This window comes from Dasypus novemcinctus, chromosome 24, assembly GCF_030445035.2.
Source record: "Dasypus novemcinctus isolate mDasNov1 chromosome 24, mDasNov1.1.hap2, whole genome shotgun sequence".
In the NCBI taxonomy this organism is placed as follows: Eukaryota; Metazoa; Chordata; class Mammalia; order Cingulata; family Dasypodidae; genus Dasypus; species Dasypus novemcinctus.
Window position 1 is genome coordinate 22,352,367 of NC_080696.1, and position 14,988 is coordinate 22,367,354.

A 14,988-nucleotide genomic window follows, 5' to 3' on the forward strand; every position below is an offset into this window, starting at 1 on the left:
ATGTCTCTTTCCAACAAGCTGACTCTGGACAAGCTGGACATGAAGGGGAAGTGGATCATCATGAGAGTGGACTCCAATGTTCCTAAGAAGAACAATCAGGTAACAAACAACCAAAGGATTAAGGCTGCTGTCCCAAGCATCAGATTGCCTTTAGCGTCTCCATCTCCCCATTACAAGAAGTCTGGAGACAGGCCATCCAGGGCTCAGCAGTAGCTGCATGATGTCAAAGGCCCAGGCTCCTTCTCTCTTCCTCCTCCGCCATCCTTAGCCTGTTGCTTTTCATCGTTGCATATCAATGCAGATGAGACTTTGTGCCAAAACCAGAACAGAAAACATCAAGTCTTCAGACAAAATGGAAACTCCTATGCTTTCCTTTGTCAACTTGTGCACTTCAAAGTCTATTTTCACGTGTTGGGGCAAGACAGCTGCTGACATCTGTGAGGGTGCAGGTTTCCTGGGTTCTTCCCTTCCACGGTCTTGCTTCTCTTTCCTCCGTGGGCTTACTTCCCAGGGCTCCAGCTTAAGGCTTCACCATCAAACTCCAACATCAAAACTCCAACATCAAAAACCCAAGCTGCACATTCTTGAAGTCGGTGTCCGCTTAGGGCATTCACCTTGTGCAACTCCTTTGCCTGGAGCCATTTTGTAACCAAGCCTGAAGGTCAATTTAAAGTTCCTTTAACAACCACATGCTCCCAAACCCTGGAGGAAAACATATGAAATGTGTGATGAGTATTAAAGGGTCTGGCTCTGGGAGAACCAGAACTAAGACAGCAGGGATTTCAATAAATTATTTAAAATATGCAAATGAACTGGACCCAGCCTAAATGTGCCAGTAAGGGAATTCTTAGGTACATTATGGTCTATTCTTTAATGGATTGCTCATGTCTATTAAAAATGAGGTTCTATTTTCTTGTGATACCTGACACCCTACAAGAGCTGAGGTGATCCTCCTTGGTCCAGCTAGGTGCACCACTGTCTCTGAACACACCGCCTTCTCCACTTTGCTAATAGGGGTCAACCCCAGAGTCAATGCAGATTCCCTAACTAGGGAGCAGCAGGCCCTGTGATTTGGAGCCTGCTGTGTCCCAGGGGAGGATGCAGTCCCAGCAAAGACTACACGTGGGGACTGTGTCAAAGGCACTACCACACCATTTTAGAATCTTGCTGAGGGCAGTGACTGGGCAGGTAAACCCAGAAGACTCCATCACCTTGTTTAAGGTGGTTGGCAAGCTCCTCTCTCTTCTTAGCAGCTGTTAGCAACTACCTGGCACAAGTTCTGAACTGAAATCTGTTGCAATTATGCAACATTTGTCTTTTGGAGGAAGAGGTACCCAGATCTCGATGTGATTTATGTTGAAAGACTGCTTAATAGCAATTTGTTATTTTCCCCCAGGGAAAAACTTATGAAATGTGTGATGAGTATTAAGGGGTATTTGTACCTCTTTCAAGGTGGATATTTGTCAGTTTTCTTTCTTCTTCATCTTGAGGTTTTCTGTGTTGGCATGGGAATTCTTGATCACCACCAAGAACTCCAAGGTGTCTATAACTGGGACAGGAACAGTTGCAGAATGAGATTACAGGCAGAATTATCTGTTTTCAGGTGAACTTTTGGAAAGTGCCATATACATCCACGCCCAGCTCAGGAAGCAGGATCCATACCCCATGCCCTGGCTTTGCATAAGGATGCTGGAGTAGGGATGAGGTATCCTTTCTGCTCTGCTGTATCCCTGGACAGAGGTCAGGCCTCTTCCCCACTTTTGTGCTTTTTGGGGCCATCTCCCAAATAAGCAGTAGGCATCTCCATCCGTGTTCAGGATTTGCTTTTGCAGGAACCCAGCAATAGTGGAGGAGGGCTCCTAGAATTGCAGGGCTTCAAATCCTTTGAGGGTGCAAATGTCTTCAGGGAGAACATGGTTCAGCTTTGCCTGGATGCCACCCTAGGAACCTGGGACTCTGATGGCCCCTGGGCCTCAATGGAATTTGCCCTCTGACCCTCCTTCTAGAATCTGATCCCATGTCCCAGCAGGTGGCCCGGTCTTCACTCTATAGGGTTAGATGACAACCATCTCTATAGGGTTAGATGACTAGTGGCTTATCCTGGAGGTTTCACCCCTCTTTGAGTCCAAGGGTCCTGCAGGAGTGTCACTAATATTGGGGTATGCAGTCATGCCAGCTGAGGAGGCACCACAGTAAAGGACAGAAGAGGCATGGCTACTTCAGCAGTCCCTGATTCACCCTCATTTCCAGCCCACTCAAAAGACCTCCCACTGTTGAATCCACACTGGCTGGGTCCTTCATATATGCCCAAGGAAAGATTCCAGGTGCAGGTGAATATTCTCTATGTGATTCTTTTGCCTAGCACTGTCAGCCCCAATGTGTCTTTTTCTTTGCTTTTGAAGGAAATAGGCTTGTGGTTAAAAAAATCCAAACACTACAACATGGCATATATTGAAATGTAAATATGAACATTGGGGATTGATCATGTCTACTGACAAAAACATGTCCAAGTCCTAACCCTCAGTCCTGTGGATGAGAACCTATTTGTAAACAGGATCTCTGAAGATGCTACTGTGAGTTAAGGGGGGGGGTTACCAAATTGAAACAGGGCGGGCCTTAATCTGATTGGCTGAAATCCTTACAAGCAAAGGAAATTGGATGTGGAAATAGAAGCCAGAAGTAGGAGAAGCCACAGAAAGAGATAACTGTGGGATGGAGTATTGTCATTACCAGAATGCTACAGATTTTGGAGAAAGCATGGCCTTGGGGATGCCTTGATATTGGACTTCTAGCAGCCAAAACTGTGAGCCAATATACTTTTTTTGTTTAGGCCAGCCAATCCTATGGTATTTGTCATAGCAATCCTGGCAATCTAAAACAACATATTCCTTTTAGTTGGTATTTATTTCCTTATTTACATAACACAGATGGTAATACATCAGATATGTTCTTTTGCCTCCTGCTTTTTATTCCACATATCAAAATAATATATTTTCAGTATCTTTCCACATTTGCATATGTAGATTATTTTAAGTGACTGTTACCCATTCCATTAAAGGATGCATCATGATGTATTTTACCACTCCCTGTTGAAAGATATTCGATTTGCTTCTGGCCTTTTGTTATTCCACTTTCACAATAAACATCTTTGTGCACCCACTCTATGCACCTGTGCAATTGCATTTCCTGAAAAGGATTTGTCATGGAAAAGTTGAAATTGCCCAGCTATCTTTCCAAGTCATGGGAACACTTCAAACTGTCACCAGCATTGTGTACCCACACCTGATCAATGGTATTAGCGAATGCTTTTGTTTTTGTCAAAATGATAGATAAAAATAGAGACTTCTTGTGATTTTTATTTTATTTTTTATTATTTTTGAATTGTCTTTTTTAAAAAAGATACATAGATCACACAAAATAAAAGAGGTTCCCATATACCACACCCCACCCCACACACTCCTCCTACATCAACAAACTTTTTCAACATTGTGGCACATTCATTGCATTTGGTGAATACATTTGGAGCACCACATGGATTATAGTGTACACTGTAGTTTACACTCTCTCCAGTCCATTCAATAAGTTATGGTAAGATATATAATGTCCAGCATCTGTCCCTGTAATATCATTTAGTACAACTCCAAGTCCCAAAAATGCCCCCACATCATATCTCTTCTTCCCTCCCCTGCCCTCAGCAACTACAGTGGCCACTTTCTCCACTTCAATGATACAATTTCTTTCATTGCTAGAGTCACAATAGTTCTATAGTAGAATACCAGTAAGCCCATTCTAATCCATATTTTATTACTCCATCCTGTGGACCCTGGGATGGCGATGTCCACTCCACCTCTAAATCAAGAGGGGGCTTAGATCCCACATGGTTAATGGATACGATTCTCTTGCTTGCAGTTGTAGGTACTCTCAGTTCCCTGATGTGGAGGTTGACCATCTTCAACTCCCTGTTAGCTGACCTGGGTAAAACCAATGAACTGGAGAGTAGGAGTTGCAACTCTGCTGAGGCTCAGGATCTAGCTGGTACAAGTCCAGTCCAGAGATTCAAGTCTCCTGAGCATACATCAACCCCAGTGCCACCCACAGGTTTAGTAAAAGTGACAGAAGAGACATATGTAGAAAGGTCACTTCTGAGGCCAACTCCATCACACTGAGGAGAACAAATTCCAAAGTAGAGCCTGCTGACATGGCACGGGACCCCAGAGCTATCTGCCACGATTGCAGAACCTGTGTGTCTTCATAGCCCTCAAGAATACCAGTACCTGAGGTTGTATCTATTTTGGCTCTCTCTGGGATCCTGCTGAGAATTGCATAAGCATGATCCCTGTGATGACCTCTGGACTCATTTTGAAGTCCTTTGGCCATATAAACTCATTTGTCTTTACCATTTCCCCCTTTTATTCAAGGTCTTTTTCTAGTTGCATCACCAGCTGGTGATTGGTAGTAATCCCTTGGCACCAGTGAGGCTCATCCCTGGAGTCATGTCCCATGCTGGGGGGGAAGGTAATGCATTTACATGCTGAGTTTGGTTTAGAGAGTGGCCACATTTGGCCACATGGAGACTCTCAGGAGGTAACTCTTTGGTACCCTGCAGCTCTAGGTCTAGTTGAAATTTCAGCTCACAACCTTCCTTTCCGCCCTAATATCCTGTAAGCCTATTATCTAGTCTCCAGCTCTCCAAGACAGCTTGGTTTGCTTTTTTCATATCAGAGGGGTCATGTAGCATTAGACTTTTATTATGAGAAAAATTGAACATCTTTTCATCTCTTTGAAAGTCATTTGAATTTCTTTTTCCCTGTTCCTTTCTTTCATTTTCTTCTTTTTCTGTTGGGTCACCAATATTTTCCTCATTGATTTGTAGAAGGGATACACATACACATATATACATATTATATATGTAAACTAAATAGAGTATGGAACATTACACTTTCAGTTGTCTCAAGTCTTTTCATAACTCTTGATATGTTAAAATATTTCTTCATATACATTTTATTTATTTCTTTTTTATTATATTCTAGTTAGTAAAATTTGCAAATGTTTTAATTAATTAGATACACCCTATTTTTGAAAAGCTAGACAAAGCATGTGTATATAAAAAGAACAGTTTCGAATTTCTTCCAAGTTTGCTTTTAGGTGTAGGTGAAAAGAACAGACAAATTCTAGATTTCTTATAGATCAAGTTGCAATGAAATTATTCAAATGAACTTCCCTTGCTTATTTCTCTTTAAGTTTGTTTCCTAGGCAGTTTTGTTTTCCTGCCATTGTAAATAGGATATTCCATGATATTTTCTGTTTGTTGAAGTTCCAGCTTTTGTATAGATGCAGTCACTATAATGACTTCCCTTACTGCCTCAGATAGTTTTTCAGATGATTCTCTTCAGTCTGTCCATATCTGCAATTATATCATCAGCATTTCATGATAATTTCACCTTCTCTTTTCCAGATCTCAACACTTTTTAATCCTTGGATTTTGTATTCATGGTGTATTAGTTAGTTAATGCTGTGTAACTAACTATGCCATATTTTAGTAACTTAAAGCAACATACACATATTTAGTTTATAAGCCTGCAGGTCAAATGGCTGGGCTCCTTTATCTGTGGTCAGTGATAGGTGGTTGGTTCTGCTGATCTTGACTCAGTCCTCTCACGTGTCTGGGGCCCCAGATGGGACTAGTGGGGTGACTAAATTCTTCCCCACAGTAGTCTAACCCAGGCATTTCCCACATGGTGGCAGGCTGCTAAAAGAACAAAGATGTTTACATTGAAAAAGGTGTGGGTATAAGGAGGATTAAAGAATTGTAGCCCCTTTGGCAATCTAACACAGAGTACTGAAGCCAGCTGGTAAGATAGGAAAAAAAATGGATGGGTCTGGAACCTGGCAAGAAGTCCATGTGAACATAAAAAACCCCAAGATGGCTTCCAGAAGACTCTCCCCAAGATACTGCCACTCAGAAAAAGACTTCCTCTGGAAGCCAGGAGAAGTCCCAGAAATTTCCCAAGGACTTTATCATTGGGCCCTCATGGGAGATTGATGGGAGAGATCATCAATCAAAATGGTAAACAGCTGGAACTCCTCTCCTGCCATTAGCAAAGGGGTGGGATAATTAACAGTTCAAAAAGTAGGCATGAGGCCTGAGCCCGCGCTCGCTCTCTCTCCCCCCCTCCCCCCCCCCCCCGTGAACCCCTGTCCTGCCCTCCCCTCTGTTTTCCGCTCTTGCCATTTTTCCGCTGCCCTGTGGCCATGCAAGTAAAATGGGCATTTATAACCTATAGTGGGGAATTGTAGTCTGTAAATCAACCCTCTTTATCACTTTTCAGCCTCTTCCTCTCTACCTGGGACCCCTGATCTGTTATTTTCTCCCATTTCTTGTCCCTCCTTATCTGAATAAATTATTGGCCTAACTTATCTGACATTCTCTTGAAATTCATTTCTGCAGCATAGTCAAGAACCTCAACAAAACCTGGTAACAGTACAAACCCCAATTAAAATGTATTTTCCCATGATTATATAAAAATAAAATAACTACACTCTCTCCCTAACAGGACTGCTATTTGTTCCCTCCTTCTTTCCCAAAAGATGAAGTCTTTAGACTTCTTTTATTTTCTTTCCCTTTCCTTCCCCCAAGATGAGCATCGAGGGATGATTTTGATCTCCCTCTCCCTCCATATCTCCTCCTTCTAAAACCAAAATTTTGATGAGGCAGTTGAAAACTTTTGGTTCCAAACTACTGATTTGTTTCACTTGTAGAATGTATTGGCTAAGAAGTAACAAACTGAGCTGCAAAGCAACAAAGGTATTAATTTGGGGTCTTAGAATTGCAATATGGGGAGCACAGATTCAGGTAGCAACCAAATTGTGATGTCTCGAATTTTCAAACATGGATTTTTAAAGAAAAAGATGACATTAATTGTGATTGGTGGATATTTGGGGCCCTCCAAATATCCTTCAGGTTAGATAGTTTACTCATTTATTTTGTGCTTTGCTTATTGTGTCCAGCTGTCCTTAGGGTTTTTTTTTTTTTTTTAACAAATCAATTTTATTGATACGTATTAACAAAACATAGAATTCACCCAAAGTGTACAATCAATGCTATTTGGTATAAACACATAGTTGTGCATTCATCACTCTAATCATTATTAGAGCATTTTCATTATTTCAATAATAGTAATAATAATAAACAAAAAACAGACAAGAAAATTCCTCACCTTTCAATTTCTCTATGCGAGAGGAACATTGTTGCTTGAGGCTTTGCTTACTTTGGCAGTTTGTGATATCTGGCTGAGATTTGCATAAGAGTAACCTCCAGAATGACCTCCAGACTGCATTTTAAATCTCTTAGCCAGAGTAACTCTATTTTGGTCTATTTATTTTCACAAATGTTTCTTCTTTTCAAGAGGTCTTAATATATTAAAATTTCTGAGTTACGGTGGGGTTAATCAATTAGATTTATTTTAATTTTTTATTGTTCTTTTTGAAGATACATAGATCACAAAAAATGTTACATTAAAAAATATAAGAGGTTACCATATACTCCCTCCTCCACCCCCCCACTCCTCCCACATCAACAACTTCTGTTATCATTGTGGCACATTCATTGCATTTGGTGAACACATTTTGTAGCACTGCTGCACTGACATTTAGATTTAATTTAGATTAATTATATGTCTCATGAAATTTATTGTTCAACACTGTCTCCAATTTGCTTTCTCTTTCTTCTTTAAATATAAAAAAATATTTATTTATTTACCCCCCTGCTCCCTCCATTGTCTGCTATCTGTGTCCAGTTGCAGTGTGTTCTTCTATGTCTGCTTGTGTTCTCATTAGATGTCTCCAGGAACTGATCTTGGGACCTTCCAGAGTGGGAGAGAGGTGATCATTCTTTTGCACCAGCTCAGCTCCCTGGTCTGCTGTATCTCTTATTACATCTCCTTTGTGTCTCTTTTTGTTGCATCATCTTACTGCATCAGCTCTCTGCGTGGGCCAGCACTTCTGCATGGGGCAGCACTCCTGCATGGGTCAGCACTCCACAGGGCCAGCTTGCCTTCACCAGGAGGCCCTGGGTATTGAACCCTGGACCTCCTATATGGTAGATGGGAGCTCAGTTTGGTTGAGCCACATCTGCTTCCCCATTTTGCTTTCTATTTCCTTGATAATCTCTGTTTTGTTCTGATTGTGCTTTGACTGGAGGGCTTTCTTGAATGTTTTCCTCTCAAGTAGCATGTGGGTGCTGATCTTTGGAATGCTGAATTATCTGCAGATGTCTTTCTTTTTCCAGTAAGGGATGATATCTTGGTTTGTTATAAACTGCTTGGGTGTGGTCTTTTTCTCTTAGCAGTCAATATCTTGCTTTTTGAGTAGCTCCTGAAAAATTTTGATGCTATTTTGATTCTGTTTCCTTTGTAAAAACCCTGTACTTGCTCTGTGTAAGTATGCATGACTTTCAGCTTACACCTGCAATTCGAGAATATCACCATCATAGGTTCAGATATGTGCCTTTTTCATTAACCTGGCATGGGACTTGGGAAGCCCTTCCGATCTGCAGGCTCTAGTTTTCTAGAAGTTTTATTTATTTACCCTTTATATTTCCCTTTCCAGAAGCATTTTCTCCTGGAGCTTCCCTATTATTTTCTTGCTTGCCCATTAGTTCTTCTGCCTCTTTTCTCTCAGCCTTTTCTCTTCTATTTCTCTCATTTCTATATGAGTGTGAGTTGTTTTCTTCTTTTGATATTCTCAGCCATTAACTTGGCTCTGCACAGCAGAACTTTACTACTGATCACCTAGTAAACTTTTGAATTTGAGAATAATTTTTCTTTGGTCCATGAATTCTTTGTTGGGCTCTAATTGTATCTTACCCTGTAAGTGTCCAAAGTTGTCCTTGTCCTAAGCCCCAGAAGCTGTGAAAATGTCACTTTACCTGGCAAAAGGGACTTTGCAGATGCAATTAAGTTAAAGATCTTGAGATGGGGAATTATCCTGATGATCCTGGGGAGGGGGCAATGCAATCTTCAAGGTCCTCATAAGAGGGAGATAGGAAGGTCAGAATGAGACAGGTATAGGAAATGAGGGAAAGCAGCTGGTCAGAACAAAGTTGTAACCATCACAGCTGCGCACAAAGAACATGACCATGAGAACCCACCCAGAAACCCCCTGAGGGAAGAAAGCTGCTCAAAAACAAAGCCATAATAATTACACCAAAAATCTGCCAAGAACCTGGTCATGAGGTCCCATTTGAAACTCCTAGTCTCAAAAGAGGCCCCAGATAACTCCAACGAAAAGACCTCCCCATTGGTTCCCTGAAAGCTAACAGGTGCAACCTGAGTTATCCATAGCATAAACAAATAGGAAGGCAGAAAGGCAACCAACCAGGACAGCAAATAGCTAGGTTCCTTCCCCATGTTGGAGGAGAAAAGAACGGCCTCAATAAAGCCTACCCCGGGGCCTCACTTTGCTCATCTCTTGCCTGGAGAACACTTGCACTATGTTTCAAGTGTGTACTCTTGCTTTTTCTAACTTTTCAATAAACTACTTACTTCCCTACCCTATGGTGTGCCCTTAAATTCCTTTATGTGATGTAGCCAAGAACCTAGAAACCCAGGTGTCAGCAACATCTTTGATGAGCCACCCAGGAATCAAGGAGGCAAGTAACACTTCCCAACTCCTGACAAATACTAGTGAATCTAGACTTTTAATCAATGCCCAGCTGTGTCTCTTTTCTTTTATTAATGAGGCTCCTCAAGACTCCAACCCTTGGCCATGCTTGGTGGTTTGTCTCTTTCTCAGTCTGTTGGGGACGTTAAATTCCTGTTAATCCATTACTTCTGGGGTCTCCTTGGCTGTGGGCCTGCAAGCTGCAGAACAATCAATCTCTGGCCTCTTATTGTCTGGCTTAACTGCAAACTTTGAACGTTGGCAGTGGGCATAAAATGAGTTCTCTCTCACAGCCACTTCTCAAGATGTCTGGAATAGTGGGCCAAAAGAAGGGTGTCCTTAGTCAGCCCCTTTCCCAATGAGGAAGTCCAGCTTGGTAGATTTGGTCTGGGAACTGGACCAAGATGTCTCCCAAGACCTCTACAGCCCTGGGGATGTCCACTGGCAAGGAAGTCCTCATTCCTGGGACATCAGAATGGGGAGCAGAGCTCCAAGCCCTGGGATGCTGGGGTGCTGAGAACTTTCTATTCTTTCAGGTCTAGGATTGGGACACCACAAAGTCTGATGAGCATGTTTATCCTCCCCTAGGATAATGGGCAGCTTCTCCAGCATTCCAGAAAACTCCCCATTGGGATATCTTCTCAGGAATTGGGACAATCTGCCTATTGATGGTCCAAAAAGGAAGAAGCTAATCTTTTCCTGCCACACTGTGTGGCCATAATACAAATTCGAGAATGGCTAAAAAATGGTCTCTGAATGAGAACCTGATTCCAGTTAGACTTTTTGTGTAAGAGGGAAGGACAGGACAGGAATATCTGAGGGCCAGAAACCATATGACCACATGTCTCCTCAAAGGTATGAGGAAGTGCACTACCAAAATAGTTAGTTAGAGTAGGCCCAGGGAAATTACTCAGGGGCAGGAAAAATAATCCAGCCTTATTTCAAAGAAGGTTAGATTTAAAAGATGAACCCCTGGAAAACCCAGACCTTAAGTGGTTTACTGATGGGTGGAGCTTTATGAGGGAGGAATTTAAAGAGGCTGGCTATGTAGTAGTCTCTCAATTTGAAACACAGAGGCCCAAGCCTTCCCCCCAGGGACTTCAGCTCAGTAGGCAGAACTCATTGCCCTTACTCACAGCTTAACCCTAGTTGTTGGCAAGAAAGCCAATGTCTACCCAAACTCTAAATACACTTTTCTTCTCCTCAATGCCAGCTCCTCAGTATGGTGAGAATAAGGCCTATTTGCTAAGAGCAAGACACCCTTAAAACACTGTCAAGAAATTCTTAACCTATTAGAGGCTTTCCTGCTGCCCCAAGAGAGAGCAGTCATATACTTCCTGGGACACCAAAGAACAGCCATAGCTAAAGGAAACACTCACATAGATGCAGGAACTAAGGTTACAGTACAAACCCAAGCCCCTCCTAGCCCTCATCCCAGAGCCAGTCCCACTATCTAAAACTCTGGAATACACCAGGGAAAAGAAAACCAGAGCAGCTAGTCTAGGGTTCACCCCAGAACATAGTGGTGGCTCATAAAGGAATCCCAGGTTAATTTTCCTAAAGCAGTGCAATAGAAAATCCTTCAGAGACTCCACCAAGCCACTCATTTTAGCCAAATGGGTTTTTGGGGCCCAGGGTCTGACAAAAACAATCAAGGAGGTCACCAAAACTTGTTCCTTATGTACAATGAATAACCCAAATAACAGGAGACTTAACAGACTTCCTCCCTTAAATCCTCCTTTCCAGCTGCTGGGATCATACCCTGGGGAGGACTCACAGGTATACTTCACCCATATACCATCCTGCCTGGGGTATAAGTATCTCTTAGTACTAGTAGATTCTTTTACTGGATGCATGGAAGCCTTTCCCACTAGAAGAGAAATAGTAAACGAGGTGGGTAAACCCCTTCTAAAGGAAATCATCCCCAGGTTTGGACTGCCTAAGTCCCTCTAAAGTTATAACAGGCCAGCCTTTACTAGCAAAACAACCCAAGGTCTATCTGCCACCCTCAGGATTAAATATCATCTTCATAGTGACTGGAGGCCACAGTCCTCAGGGAAAATAGAAAGGGCCAACCAGATGTTAAAACAAATTCTGGCCAAACTTTGCCAAGACACTACATCGCCTTGGGTTGCCAATCTACCAGTTGCTTTGTCAAGGCTGCATATAGCCCCCCAAAAACCCACTCCAGCTTAGCCCTTTTGAAATGGTTAATGGGTGATTCTTCCTCACTCAGGACCTAGTACTAAATCAAGAAACCCAAGAGTTAACCAAATATTTTATAAACCTAGGAAACACAACAAATCATTCAAGATTTGGAAACGAAATCCTCCCTAGTTCCAACTGTGACTTAAAACTGCCTTAAGTTAAACCCTGAGACAAGCACAGGTCAAAACCTGACAGGAAAATAAACCTCATTCCCAACTAGAACCAAAATGGAAAGGACCTTATCCTGTGATCCTTTGTCATTTCCACCTCATTCAAGGTTGAAGGAATTGCCCACTGTGTGTTATTTCAAGTGAAATCCATTGTCCAGGAAAACTTCAATTTGCCAGAGACACCTGATGAGTCATTTGAGTGCCAGCCATTAGACGGCCTGGAATATCTGTGGAGACACCCAGGTCCTATGGTCATGGCAGATGGCTCTGGAGTTCGGTTCCTTGCCAGTAGGCCCTATTTTGGAATTTGTGCTCCTGAGTGTGATGGAGTTGGACTTCCAGATGGACTTCCAGACATCTTTACACATGTCTCTTCCATCACTTTTACTGAAACTGTGGTTGGTGTAGGCCCAGGAGTCTTGAATCTCTGGACTGTCCATGTGCCAGATGGACCCTGAACCTCAGTAGAGTTGTAACACCTACTCTCCAATTTGTTGAACTTACCCACGTCAGCTGACAGGGAGGTGAGGATGGACAACTACCACACTAAGGAATCAAGGGAGTCTACAGCTGTAGGCATGGGAGTCCCATTCACCAGCCATGTGGGATTGAAGCCTCCTCTCAATTGAGAGGTAGAGTGGGCATTGCCCCCCAGTGCCCTCAGGATGGAGGAATAAAATATGGATTTGAGTAGACTTACTGGTATTCTACTATAGAATTATTGTGACTCTAGCAATGGAAGAAATTATATCATTGATGTGGAGACAGTGGCCACAGGAGTTGCTGAAGTCAGGGAGTGGGAAAAGGAGGTGTGATATGGGGGCATTTTCAGAACTTGGAGTTGTCCTGAATGATATTGCAGGGACAGACAGAGTACATTATATATCCTGCCATAACCCACTGAATGGACTGGGAGAGAGTGTAAACTACAATGTAAACTATAATCCATACTGCGTAGCAGTGCTCCAAAATGTATTCATTAAATGCAATGAATGTACCACAGTAATGAAAGAAGTTGATATGGGAAAAGTGGGGGATGTGGGGAGTGGGGCATAAGGGGACCTCCAATATTTTTTAATGTAACATTCTGTGTGATCTATATATCTTTTAAAAATAAATAAAAATATATTAAAAAACAAAAGAAGACAAAAACAAAGATAATCACTACCTAATACCTACTCCTGCCACCTAGTCAACCATTACGTTGTTGAACTTCTTGCTGATGCTGTTATTTTCTTACAGCCTCCGTCATAGTAATCATTCTAATCTGTCTTCCTTAGTTCTTAGAGCTGTTCCCTTAACCATTATGTGACCATTTCTCTTAGCCTGTCTTGTATCCCTAGCTCTCCCCAGGGCACAGGCTAACCTAAAACACTCTTTATTCAACCTTGTCCAAAGAGCTGTCACCCTTTTTAACCTGCCATTTTGCTGGCTCTGTACCCCAATGTTGGACAAGTCTGAAGCCTGGTCAGCAGATCCTTGGCCCTGAGTGTACCTCCACATGTACAATGTTTCCCACCTTCAGTTTAAGAGAGGGTGGGGAACCTTCCTGTTAACGGGTGACCCCTTCCAGGAAATACCTTAAGTACTCTGATCCTTCCTGCAGGGCCTCAAAGCCCCTAATATCTCCCAGGAGCCTGCTAGACCCCTCATTACCAGCCCCATCTCATCAGATACCTGTCTATCACCTTATATCACCTTAGTCCCATTATGTCTTTAATTCTATACACCCCAAAACCATAATGCCCAGCATCTGTCCTTGCAATATCATTCAGGACAACTCCAAGTCCTGAAAATGGCATAGTTCTGGGGACTATGAATAACACCCTGTGCAACTGTACCTTCTGGATTAATTTTTCACCACCGCAAACTTTCTCCTAGTAGGCCATCGATGTTTATATATGATAGGCCTTTGTCCTAAAATCTTGAGAATATTCCCTAAAAATTAGCATTGGCCCTGGCCAAGTCATACTACTGGGTAACAATGTAACACATTTCCAAAGGGGACCAAATGGGTTTGTAATAGCCGACCAGCCAAGTTCTGCAAATTGCAAGTACTAATGGCCACATTTACTAAGGGTAGCGTGTCAAGTTCCATAAGCACAAAACTGGGGTGTCTGTGTTAGTATGGGACAAGGCTCAAGGAATTATCTTTGACTTTACCTCCCAGGCCTTCGACCCTTGCCTGATTAGTCACCAGTGGAACGAGATTAGCACACAAGTAAATTGAATTCTATCTAGAAGCCACTCAAATAGGCAGTGCCTACATTCTCTCTGAGTCAATTGGAAATATCACCTTCAGCATCTTGCTGGATACAAATCAGGGTCTCTTCTTTCTCAGTGGACATAAAACTTATCTTACTCTCCTACCTTGGTTGTCCAGAAGTTGCACCCTAATATATACCTTCCCTGAGCTTAAATATAAACCTGAGAACAAAACCTTCCTATCCCTCTGTTTCACCCTATTGCATTCACTCAAGAGCATAGGGAAATCCCCTTTCTTATATCTCTCCTAGCAGGAATCTTCAGCAGTGGTGGGGAAATTGTGGCTAGCATAGCAGGCCTCATCCAGGCACAGTAGGTGCATCATAACCTCTCGATAGAGCTAACTACAAGCTTAGAAAACACTGTGGTGAGCCTTTGCCTTGTCCAAACCCAATTAAATTCCCTGGCTACTGTTGTTCTCCAAAATCAGAAGGTCTTTGATATGCTGGCAGCAGTGCAAGGAGGCACAAGTGCCTACCTTGGAGAGGAGTGCTGCTTCTATGTCAGTCAGTCAGCCCAAGTTCAAGACAACATATGGTTTCTGGAAAAAGAGCAACCTAGCTACATGAGAACACAAAAAGTGGTAACCCAAGCCTCTTCTGATTCCCTCATCTTCCCTGATTAGCCCCTCTCCTGGGGCCAGTTGTGTCCTTTATAAAATTTTTTTTTAATTTCTCATAGGCCC

The 14,988-nt window shown here is 42.5% G+C and overlaps 1 protein-coding gene across 1 annotated transcript in view; it reads left to right on the forward strand.

Moving 5' to 3' along the window:
• Positions 1-14,988, forward strand: part of LOC101435735 (probable cystatin-16) — a 54,570-nt gene continuing 39,582 nt past the window's right edge. The window contains exon 1 of the mRNA XM_004477033.2: positions 1-99. Within this exon, the coding sequence (XP_004477090.2) occupies positions 1-99 (99 nt within the window). The remainder of the gene's footprint in view (positions 100-14,988) is intronic.